At 35.8% G+C, this 12,667-nt stretch overlaps 1 protein-coding gene across 1 annotated transcript; it reads left to right on the forward strand.

Annotated features, from left to right (window-relative positions):
* The first annotated feature begins 412 nt into the window (after positions 1 to 412).
* Positions 413 to 12,349, forward strand: LOC142358361 (uncharacterized). Its single transcript, XM_075409769.1, has 2 exons — positions 413 to 713; positions 10,194 to 12,349. The coding sequence occupies exon 2, from the start codon at positions 10,404 to 10,406 to the stop codon at positions 11,658 to 11,660; it is 1,257 nt and encodes a 418-aa protein (XP_075265884.1). The 5' UTR covers positions 413 to 713; positions 10,194 to 10,403; the 3' UTR covers positions 11,661 to 12,349.
* The last annotated feature ends 318 nt before the right edge of the window (positions 12,350 to 12,667 follow it).

A 12,667-nucleotide genomic window follows, 5' to 3' on the forward strand; every position in this document is an offset into this window, starting at 1 on the left:
CTCTATTTAATGGCACTTGTACTGGGGGACAAGCTATTCTGGACCCTGTACAGATCAGGGTCAAATTTGGGGTCTGTCCCACTATAGCAACCCCCTCCCCCTCCCCAGCTTAATGATCATAACCTATAGCCCCCCCCCCCCAACCCCCCCCCCCCCCCCCCCCCAATCATGGTAATAAATCCATAATGGGGGGGGGGGGGGTGCTATAATTTCATGAGGGGATGGCTATAATGGGAAAGACCCCAAATTTGAACTGCGTTGCTCTTTGCACCTTGACACTTTGTCCTCTAAACCTTGTCACGTGATGAACCATTCGCTTTCCAGGAAGTCATGACCGATAGCGTGACTTCGTATCATGTTTGTCGGTATATGAGTCATTTTAGGTTATTTTGAGTCTCGTGTGGCGCTTTTTCTTGTTTGGTCTGTTTGGAGTTATTCCTAAGAGTCATCGTTGGAAAACCGCTGAGAATAAGTTGAGTGTTTATTGGAAATCAGTCAAATTTAGCCCGTGCGATTAGCGATTGCTCAAAGTTGATTTGCTATATCTTATATAAATATTTGAGCCGTATTTAAAGTATTTGTGTATATTTATACGAACATATATTATCATCATCATCATCATCAACTGTCGTATGTGTACATGCAGATGCTATTACGGTCACTGCCATATTAGGAAAGATACAGCAAACAGATTTAAGGGATACTTCTAAAAGGTAAAGATCCTTCTTTCTTATTCTCGACCATTTGTTGCTTGTTATTATGTTTGCTCATTGTCTAATAGAGCTTAAACTCACACCCAACTCATCCCTCACTCTCCCCTGACAGTTCCCCCTCCCCCCAACATCAGTGGCACTTTTTTTTCTATATTTGCATATAATGAAGTGAAAGTTAACAAATAAAACCACAGTCGTTAGAAGGCAAACGTTTTTTTCACAACTGAAATGCAGGATGATCATTCTAGTTCGACTGTATTAGTTCTGATCTTTCCAAGCATACAGGCCTATAGGCAAAAAGTTAGTATGTTCGGTTTTGAACATTAAAAAAACCAAGGAATCTTTGTCTGTTTCAAAAGCCAAATCCTCTGAAAAGCCAAATCCTCAGCTTAGTGGTCATTAAACGTATAGCCTTTTCCCCGATGATGGTAAATATAACATAATGTGGAATTTAACGGGCTATAAGTTAAATTCTTTTGTAATTGACAGTGAGGAAAAGAAAAATGTACAATATTTTTGCCGTTTTTGTTGATTTTGTAGTGGTTTTAAAGTACTGCAAGACTAAAATGGCAAAAATTTTGGGTCTTTCCCATTATAGCCCCCCATGAAATTATAGCCCCCCATTATGGTATAAATGCCATGATTGGGGGGGCTATAGGTTATCTGACCACTAAGCCGGGGGGGGGGGGGCTATAATGGGAAAGACCCAAAATTTTTTGCCAGAAGAACCTTTATATATAATCAGAAAAAAAATCTTTTCCGTTTTTCTCCCCCCGTTTAGTTGGTGCATATTATTTGCAACCCCAAGACACACGTGCTATTGTTTTACATAATGATTTCCTGGCTAATGATACGTGATTTGTAAATGGGGTATGAATAACGTATTGGGCACAAACGAAAACGAACCCAAAAAATCTACAAGTTTTGAAAAAAAATAATAGCAAATTTTGTAGAACTTACTGTTTAAGTTAATGTGGCGAGTAATGTAGCCACCAAGTCCCCAATGATCCTGCATCATACTAGTGTTGGTGCTGGTACAATAATCCAACAATTTTAATTGGGTAAGATCTTGTTAAGGGTACTTAGGGTACTTATCAGACACAAAACTCCGTAATTTCTGATAAATGATCTTACAAAAGTTGTTGTGTCAGGTCTTACAAATTTCTGTTATGTCGGGTCTGATAAGATTAAGAAACTTTTTTCGTTTGTTCACAGTCAATTCGTTATGCATCACTTAGTATAGAGAACGTGCTATTGCAAGGTAAACAACTCTGGGACAAAGTGTGACGTGTGCTTGTTGGTTGCAAACAATAGGCACCCAATAAGCTGGGTGGGGGGAAAAGAAATGATCTATAAACTTTTCAACTCTATGCCCTAGGTACTTTCTTTACCCATAGTTACAAGATATCTGCGATATTTTCTGTTTGTGCCCCTTGCTTAGTGGCTACATGTTATCTACACCCCCAGAAGCACGTGCCATATTTTTACATAATAATATACAATGTAATAGCACGTGCTCGGTAACGGTGGTTGCATAACGTACTGAGGGCGTAAACGGAAAAGATCTGACATTTTTTTTAATTTGCTCGTTTTTATGTACGTATTATTGAGAATAGAGTTATAAATAAATATTTTTGAAACTTTCTCGGACCTTTTTTTGCCCCCCACGCTTAGTGGGTGCCATATTTTGGGTCTTTTCCCTTATAGCCCCCCATGAAATTATAGTCCCCCATTCTGGTATATTTACCATGATTCAGGGGCTATAGGTTATGTGACCACTAAGCCGGGGGCTATAACAAGAAATATTCCATATTTTTTACAAAATTATTTAATCTGTAATGACACGTGCTCTGTAGCTGGTGGTGCATGACATACTGGGGGCACAAATGGAAAGCAACCTTTTTTCTCAAAAACGTGATCATAAGCGTCCAAGAAATAAGCACTCGAAATTCTAAAAACACAGTCTATTTCAAATTACTCCTATCATGCACCACCAGCTACAGAGCACGTGCCAATACATAGTAATACATTATTTAAAAATATGGCACGTGCGTCTGAGGGATGCAAATAAAAAGTCGAGGGGCACAAAAGGAAAAGATCCACAAAATCAATGCAGTGCGATGGCACCTTAGATATATGTACATTTAAAAAGTCGTGTGCGCATTATGGCACGTGCCATTTTGTTCACATAAACCTTTATCATGTTATGGAACTTGCTCTGTAACTTGGGGTGCATAACGTACTGAGGGGTGTGGGGGCCCCAAATGGAAACGATCCAAAGATTGTTTTGCGATTGAAGACCTTAAATTTGATCTAACTGATCGAAAACGAAAACAGTTGTCTGCTGGCGGCTGCATTTTTTAATCAACTATCATGACTTGATAGAAAAAGACCTTCATTTGGAAATATCTGAACAGACAGACTTTTTAACTTGTAAAATCTCTGAGAATAGGTTTGTGTATGTTCTGAAAAGAGAAAAATTTGTTGAGTAAGATATGATTGTTTGTTTTAAATAAATCGCCTTTGGAAATACGCTGAAATAATGCAATTTGGTTGTAGTGAAATCATACTAAAACCGAAAAGTACAGATTTAGAAAAATTGCTAGTTCTACCTGATCAACAATTTTTCCTCCCGTACTTTGCTCCGGATTTTAAATCGATCTCATTTTTGCTTCGGATTCTGAACCAAAAAGAACCTCGATAATTTGTGTTATCACAGCATTCCAATCGCTTGCTCCCATTCATAGGTTTAAAAAACAAAAAAATCTTAACTTTTTAGATGTCAAGAACCGACAGGTTATTCGAAAATTTGTTTTGCATCATCAGAAATCAACATCAAGATAATGCTACGCAGACATTTGCCAAATTTTCAATTTTTTGGAACAATAATTATAACCCCTAAAGGAGGCACAAACAGAAAACATTCGATCTTGAATAATGGATTAAGATAACTACTGAATTAGCTACTATTTGCCCCTGAACTTTTTTGAGCGGCCCAGTGTCTGATGATACAAAACACGAAATGATAATGGGAAGATTTACAGCTTCAGTGTCTGATGTGATCTGTTTTTTATTATATAAAAACAGTTTAAAGATCGAACAAATGCATAGTTGCATTTGATTGTAGAAAATTGTTTTAAAAAACCCAAAGGATAAGTTTTTCAGAATTAAATGCTATTTTGTGTTGAAAAGTGGAATATTAAGAAATTGTTTTACCAACTTGGACCAATTTTTTGCCACGTTTTGCTGTACCGTCTTGAATTTAAGTTTTGCTTCTTTTCAAACCCGAAAAATAACAAAACTACATCTGTAGACTCTAACCCCTCATGTAAAATGTAAATTGGAAAAAATCTATCAAACTATTCTACGCTCTCCGTGTTTGTTGTTGAAAATACTCATATCCTAATTCGTCAAATATATCAATCGATCAGCATTGACTCAGCAGAAAAAAACTATTTGAGTATGCATTTCCTCTCCCTCCCATTTTCGAACGAATAATTATAAAATTAAAAGTAAGTCGGAACAAATAATTGATTTCTTCAATCTTTTCCGTTTGTGCCCCCCAGTACGTTATGCACCCCCGTCATAGTGCTGTTGCATAGAAAATCATTATGTAAAAATATGACACTTGTGTCTGGGGGTTACAAATTATATGCACCCATTAAAATGGGTGGGGGGCACAAACGGAAAAGATCCCATACCTTATAGAAGACAAATAATTTGAGCAATAAAAAATTTAACATTACATCATTTTTTCATAGTTATTCATCAAAAACGCGACAATTTAAGCATGTGAAATCTACACGCCTCAAAACAGCTGTATTTTTGGGGGCGTGATGAAATTGCTTCATGCTCACAGCTGCTGTTTTTTTGACATCGAATGATAGCTGATCACCTCAACCGTAACTTTTTGAAAGCTCTCAAAATCAAGAATGCTCGATAAGATAGTTCTTGGCCTTCGCACCCCAAGCAATGGAGCGAAAATACCACTTATCAAATTATAATTTGCTTACAATGAATCATTTTTTAAATTTTTTTGTTCTAATTCACTTTGATTGTACATAATTATACATATATTTGCATGTGACTTTCTTATATATGGTTGTCGCCTTCAGCAGAAAAACTTCTTTTTATGGTACTATAGTTTTCAAATTGTACAAAAATAAATGAAGCGTATCTACAATCACATGTACAAATACGCGTTTGTAATTTGAGGGTGGTGTGTTATGAGTTAGTGGACAATGTCTGTCAAGAAAGCTTTCGAACTGATAGCTAAGAGATACTCTTCTTCAATTCGAAGTCAAAAAACGTACATACTAAATCAAATCTGACAAAAATATATGTTTGATCGCTAATTTAGCCTACAGGGAACATAGCCGAAAAATAAAAACTAAGTATATAAGCCGACAATCCGACCGCCAGCCAATTGTAATAATGGCTGGACGAAATATAAATAACTTGACCACTACAATTTCTGACCAATCAGACTTGAATATTGACTAAATTTCTCATATTTCCTTGTCGGCTAACCCCTCTGTCGGCTAATATTCCCAGTATCATAATGGTCGGTTGTAATAGTAACTTTGATTGTAGTGGCGATAGTTGCAGTTACTACTTCACATCGAGAGAGATCGTAAAACTGTTAGAGGTGTAACATCGTTGTGATTTTTAGCCGTAAACAAAAGTATGACTAAGAATTGTAGCATCGGAACAATCAAAGCTCAAATACTTGAATCAACTACAACATAATGTTTGAATTGATGAAAAGACAATAAAATAATGTTAAACTGCTGCGATATCACTGTCGATGTAAGTTTTCAACACCATAAAAGAGTCTTAGTAATCATAATAAGTCATATTTGATTCTTGGTTATCATACTAAGTCTTATATAGTTTTATGGAACCTTAGCAGTAATGCTCAGATCAAGAATGGCTCTTAGTAAACATAAAAAATACCATGAGAATGAAAACTGTCAAAACATTTTTTGGATCCTTTCAACAATTGTCCCCCTTTTGCAAAAGGGGGGCTATTCTTGAATAGAATTTAAGCGAGCGATTTATTAACCAATCAGAGACGACTAATAACTTTCCTTGTATGCTCATACTATGTTAACCTGGATAGAATAAAATGTGCCACGCTAGGGCAATTAGCCGAATTTGAATACAAAGCGAAAAGAATTTCCGACAGGCGGGTCGTTGGGCGCGCTTTGCGCGCGTCGCGGCTTCGCCGCGATAAACGACCCGCGATTTCCGGATTACATCCCACACCGCAGCCGTGAACAGCGGTCTGCAATTGCGCTTAAACTGATATTCGGCTATCTAAAGTGTAGGCCAAGTAATATTGTGGTAAAGTATAGCAGAAAAGGGGTGGCGATTCTCTACTAGGTACCAAAGGGAAGGGGGGGCAATTGTTGAAAAGATCCTATTGTTTTGGCTTAAATAACAAATATAAAGTTTTCACTTCTCGGTAATTATCTTTGGAATATATATGTGCAGAAAGTTTAAACACAATACGTATAATTTGGTCAGGCATATCAGAACAAAATTTATGTCTGAGAAAAGCGGTGGTTTTCATTTTAAAAAATATTTAAAAACTTAATTGCTTCGTAATACATTATATCAACCGCAAGAACGTCAATGCGTATCAACGAATTACTTTTTTTGCTTAATGCAAAAAATATTGTGTATATCATCAACCAATGGCCAAAAACAAAAACTTAGAGCCAAAAGTTCAACTTGGTATTAAAACATAGCAGAAGTTGTCAATTCTTTACCCCAAGGACGATTTCTTCTCGGGAGAGTTACTTTGCTCCCTATAACTAGTTTTTCGTACTGGTTCATACTAATTATGCGAAGATCGTATTTGTTTTTCTAACCGTAAAAAGATCAAGTTTGATTCTAACTAATCATTGGAAGATCATACTAAGAATTGTTCTTTGTATGAATACAAAAAATTTTTATGCCAGGAGCCAACGACATGCGTTAAAAACTAAATTGACGAGGACAGTTTTTGGAAGTGTTAAATTTTTCTCATTATTTTTCGAACTAGCTTATTTTCATCAATAAGTTTAGATCTGGGCCGATTGAGCACTTCATTTCCGCTGACATTTTTATAACATTTTTTTAGAACTCTTAGAATTAATACTCAAACGAAGCTTGGGTTTTCTCCAAGATTGTCTTATTTCCAAAAATTGAACTCATCAGTCCAAAAAGGCCAAACTATTGATAAACTAGTGTCATCAAAAGATTCGATTTATATGTGAATTCAATTTGCGCATTACACACAGAAAAGTAGGGAAATGAATAGTTCAAAAAACAGTTTGACCAACTTAAGGTAAAATGTGCACCTATAGTGAAATCATACCATCAATTCATGACCTCACAAAATGTCAAAATTTTTCAGAGCTCAAACGTAACCAAGCAAAATTATTATTAGTTAAGTAAAGCAATCGCATTTATTGTTTTCTAAATTTTAGGTTAATGTTGATATTCAGCGTCATCAAGATATGTCTGAATTGCTTTCATAAACAAGAAACTCGTGTCTATTTAATTCAAAACTTTTTGAAACAGATTATTTTTTTTTAGTTTATAGAGAGTTAGAAAGGTTTCAGCCAAATATGGCAGGCCAATTATTCATTCGAAGTGCTGATCTGAGCAGTGTCTAACCAAGTTTGAATTTCTTGAATTTGTTTATCATTGAATTTTTATCAGGTGATTAATAAATGGTTTGCATTCTATTTTAAATGATGTTTTCCTAATCACAACTGAGTAGATTTTTTAAAATCCGACATTCCAGTTTTGTGTCTCATCACAAGAAGGATTTTGACATATCTCTCAGAAAGGATCTTGTTTATTTATAAATGATGTAGTGCAAAATTTAAAACTAATGGTCCCATAACAATAGAAGTACCTCATTATTTCCGTAAAGCTACTCAAAAAATCTACAAAGTGTTTCACAATAATATTCTGCCGATTTTTTTATTGCTTACTAAACCATTGCAACGCCTTCTTCTCCAAATTGTCGAGAAAAGATTATATGTCAGTTTCACAATAATATTCTGCCGATTTTTTTATTGCGTACTAAACAATTGCAACGCCTTCTTCTCCAAAATGTCGAGAAAAGATTAAATGTCATCTAATTCCTTAATTTCTGGTAATTAAAAAGGACACTCAAATTTATAATCAAAATTTGGTTTTTGGTGTTTTTTCATTATTTTGATTTTTTCAATCTAAAAAAAACCAATGTTTTTTAATTGCACGTAAACGAAGGTTTTTTGTCGGACTATTCTTTTGCTTCTAAACATTTGAATTTTTGTCTTGAAAAAGGGAATGTATAATTGACACATGATGGGATTAAATTCGGGGATATTTTCCGTATGTACCCACAATTCGTTTTTAACCCCCAGTTACAAAGCCCGTGTAGTTATATAGTAAATCATTGTGTAAAAAAAGTTGCACAAGTGTCGGGGGTTGCAAATAATATGCACCCACTAAACTGGGAAACAAACGGAAAATTTTGTTACAAGTGTGCTATAAATTGGTATGGGTATTGGTATTAAAACTATTGCCCTCCAATAAAAAAACCGAATTCGCCATTTTATTAAATGTAATGAGACCGAAGACCAGATTAAAACAATTTGATATAATTTTTCATCTTTCTCTAAAGGTTTCAAACCTAACGATGGTCAGAGTGGTCAAAAGCAACTACTTTATTGCCAAATTGCCGCCTAATATTTTATTGGATACAGTTGCTGGATATATTAGGAGTTTTTAATCTAATTTTGTATCTCGTCTCATATTAATTGATATTGCGTTTTCTGCGTACCTGCTGACCAACAGTATTAATCATCGGATGTCTGTTAGAAGCCGTCCGTTTTCTACAAGTTGAACAATTTCTATGCTGATTTTATTGAAAAAAATTTTTCATCAATAATTTTTTTGTTAATGTGTAATTGTGCCGTAAAATCTTTATGGCAAAGCCTCCAATTTTTTCCCAAGTTAAAACCAAGACATGGGATTGATAAAAATCAAATCGCAGCTTTTCGGTTAATTTTTAACAAGATTAGACTATTGAAATATTGTCGTAACAGGAAAAATTTTCAAAAACGCATATAATTATAGGTCATCGTTTTTGCAACGTTTTCTGTACAAAATACCCAATGCCGATATACCCAAAGTGACAAAATAACCAAAACACCCGATATTTTTATCCTAAAGTTGTAACTATCAAAACGATTATTTAGCACATTATTTAGCATAATTTTGTGACTTGGCATGAAACTATCACAACCAATTATGGATTAAATTATCAGCTTAATGAAAAAACATAATTGAAAAACCGAGTGCTAATTTGTAATCAGATAATAGAACGAAAAGAGCAGATAAGGGAATTAATTGGGCATAATGGCATTGGGTAATTTGACACATTGGTTATATCGTCATATAAATTATACAACACACAAACACACACTCGCGAAATTGTCAATGTGCCAAAATATCAAGAAGATTTCAAAGGAGCTAAAAATGTTTATTGATTTTTTGTTTACCTGAAAAGGAATCTTCAGTAAAATATTGAGCCATATTTGTCATGTTGAAAAGTGAAAATTGCCTTTCATATGTTCAATTGATTAATTGTTTGCATTGATTAAATATGAAATCCGAAATGTCCTAAATATTTCTCAAGTTGCTTCAAAAATTTCAGTTATTATGTTTGCTTAGTCGAATATCACTTGTGTCTGTTGATGCGCCGTATTATGATAACAAATGTGTTTTTCTATTGTTCAGATATTTTCTGTTAAAGTTATTCAAAAAATCTGTTGTTAGCTTGTGTAAATCTCAAGTTTTTAAGCTTCAGTAAAGCCCGGGGCTGTACTAATAAATAATAAAGGGGAGTCACTTATAAATTTGCGTGGGGCCTTGTTAATGACAAGTTAACGCTCATGCAATACGATTTATTTGATTTTGAGTCTTGTGAAATTAATTTGGTTTTAAAACGAGTTTCTTTTGCCAATTAACTTTACAGGTATGCTCGCTACTAACTAGCTTGAGTTATTATAAAATATAGAGTATATTAAAGATTTTGATTGAACAGGTCTTTAACGTGTTTTTACGCGCTCGAAACATCACGTTTTTATCAAAAATTGATTTGCGTGCTTCATAACTTTTATAGATTCACTTTTCAGTTTACATTTTTCAATTTAAGTTATATCGTAGCTGAGTAGAAATAATAGAACAAACCATCTTTCTTTTATTTATTTTAAATCTTTTCTCTTTATCTTGCTCTATTTATTAATCTAAATATCACTTGTGAAAACAATAAACAAAAGAAGCAGTTTTATCATCGGAGATCTAATTGATAACTTGAGCCATTATCGTTCCACGACCTCTTAAAAGTTTTGTAAAGCCAGGCGGGAAAGGAAATCTTCCTTTTCATGGTTTGTTTTTGTTTGCGTTCCCATATTATATTGTTTGTTTGTTTAGTTATCCCTAAATTATCACATCAGTCATCATAACCACCAAAACAATCAATTGACATCCTATCACAACTCGAACCATCAACATTTCAATCATCATCAACAACAACTCGTGTCCTCAACATCGTCAAGTAATCTGGTTCCGACTATTCAGAACCAACATCAACGTCATCAACAACATCATCAAGACGATCTGAGTACTGGTCCAGCATCCCAAATGAGAACTAAAGACCAACTTGCACTTTTGGGCCTGCTTCCAGCTATGAACCCTCAACCAAAACTGACCCCACCCACCGCCATCATCGCCGCCCACTCGGGTTCACCTCCCATAGGGTTCCATCCTCAGTACTCTAACCCTGGACAGTGGAACCCGGCCTTGGTCAGTAGTTTTCACGGAGCTCAAGCTTCGCCAACTTTGTTTTCAGCCGTGGTAGCCAATCAAAAACACCCTAACTGGGGCATCACTGGAATGGGCGATTGTAACTCCCCCGGAAGTAGCTCTATGGGCAGTTACCCCATGTCGCCAGTAATGCACTCTAGCCCGGGTTCTCCACCGACCGGAAGTCCTGTCTTTGAAGCAAGCTACCCTCACCCGGCTTTAGTCCAACATCAGCAATCGCAAAATCAACAAATTGGAAAAGCACGATCAATGATTAACGGAAGACCCGGATCACCTAGTCGACCCAAAAGTTTCGATCAAAAAAGCGTAGTTGGAGTTGGCCACAAGCATACTGTGCTATCATCCCAGCAAGAGTATCAGGATTTCGAGGAAAGCCAAAACGGAACCAGACCTAAGTCCGAATCCGAGAAGGAAAAGGTGTGGAAACAAAAACCAGAACGATACAAAACTGAGTTGTGCCGAGCATACGAGGATCACAACTGGTGCAAATACGGAAGCAGGTGCCAATTCGCCCACGGACTTCCTGAATTGCGCCAGGTGGAAAAACACCCAAAGTACAAAACCCAATTGTGCAACGCTTATCACTCGACCGGGTATTGTAAGTACGGCTCTAGATGTCATTTTGTCCACAACGTCGAGGAAAGCCGAGTTTCTAACCCACAGATTGCCAGTCCAAACTCGGGAATGAGCCGACAGAACTCCGAAGATCAGTCCGAAATTGCGAAAAGGACGAAAGACTTGAAAACGTTGGTGAAGCTTGATGCGAATCTTGTTCAACCAAAGGTAGCTTCTGTAGAAATCAGTGTCGATATGCCTCAAATACCCGATAATTGCATGGAGGCCAACCCGAACTCGAAACGCGACCCGAACGCGCCCGTCACCCCAATCGGAACCCCGATCAAGTCCGATTTGAGTCCTTACGACATCACAAAAGAGCATTTCATTGGATCCAGTTTCTTAACAAAACAATCATTAGCTTCCATCTGGCATCCTGAAAATGCCAACCAGTACGGGGTTAACGCTAACAACAACGTTGTGTTCAGTTTCCTGCCTAAAAATCTGCTGGAACTGTGAACAAACCCGAACATTCTAGAACAATCGAAGAATGCTGAAATTTGATTGGCTGGGAATGCAACGAAAGTAACCAATAGAAAGCCGCCGCTCACATATCATTTAGGAAACTCAATTTTGAAAGGGTGTTAGAACTGAGCTTAAATTTTAATTTTCCTTTTTCCAAGCTTTTTGCTTTAATCAATTCAGATTTAATTAATCAACTAAGCTGAATTCCCAAGTTGAATGTTTTATGCTCTAATCATTTTGCCTCATTATTAAGTGCCTTTTAATTTGAAAACCAAGTTTTGTTATAAACTTGTACTAATTTAGCAACTACTTATAATAAACCAATTATGGTCTTGTATCACTTAATAAATTTCAGAACAGTGCCTCGAATTGTGAAAAATGATTTCACGCGTTGTAGTACATTTTCGTGAACGTGTTTAAATATTGAATGATACTGAAATTATTTAAGATATTTGTATGAAGTATTTCTTGTTTAGTCTTGTTGTTATGAAACATCTTAGGTGCTTACAATCAATATATACTCAATTTCAATTAACTTATTTGTGCACAACAGCCGCAAACAATAAATTATACGCTTAAATTTTAGTATTTTGTGTCACGTATGTTTAAAGATCTGTTACCTCATTTTTATGATAAAATTTAGTTAGAACGCAACTTTTGAGCAAATAAAATATAGAAAAAATCCGAGCAAAATTTCAATCAACTTCACAATCAAATTGGTAGAGAAATAGCTTAAAATTCAAAAAGTTTATAAGAAAAGCTCAAAAATTGTAAAATGGTGTTCAGTAACAAACATTAATATAACTTTCCGAAACTGCCATTCTCACTTTTGTTAAATTACATTCTTTATCTTTTCCAGCGTGGAATTAATTGCGATACTGGATAATTCCCTTTATTACTCCTCCTCCCCCCCCCCCCCCCCTCACATCGATCCCCGGTACGAACTACCATGTAATTATGGGATAATGACGTTCCATGTCAACCAGGCTGGGGGGGGGGGG

Source organism: Convolutriloba macropyga, unplaced genomic scaffold (assembly GCF_964194025.1).
Source record: "Convolutriloba macropyga unplaced genomic scaffold, txConMacr16.3 SCAFFOLD_1390, whole genome shotgun sequence".
Taxonomy (NCBI): domain Eukaryota; kingdom Metazoa; phylum Xenacoelomorpha; order Acoela; family Convolutidae; genus Convolutriloba; species Convolutriloba macropyga.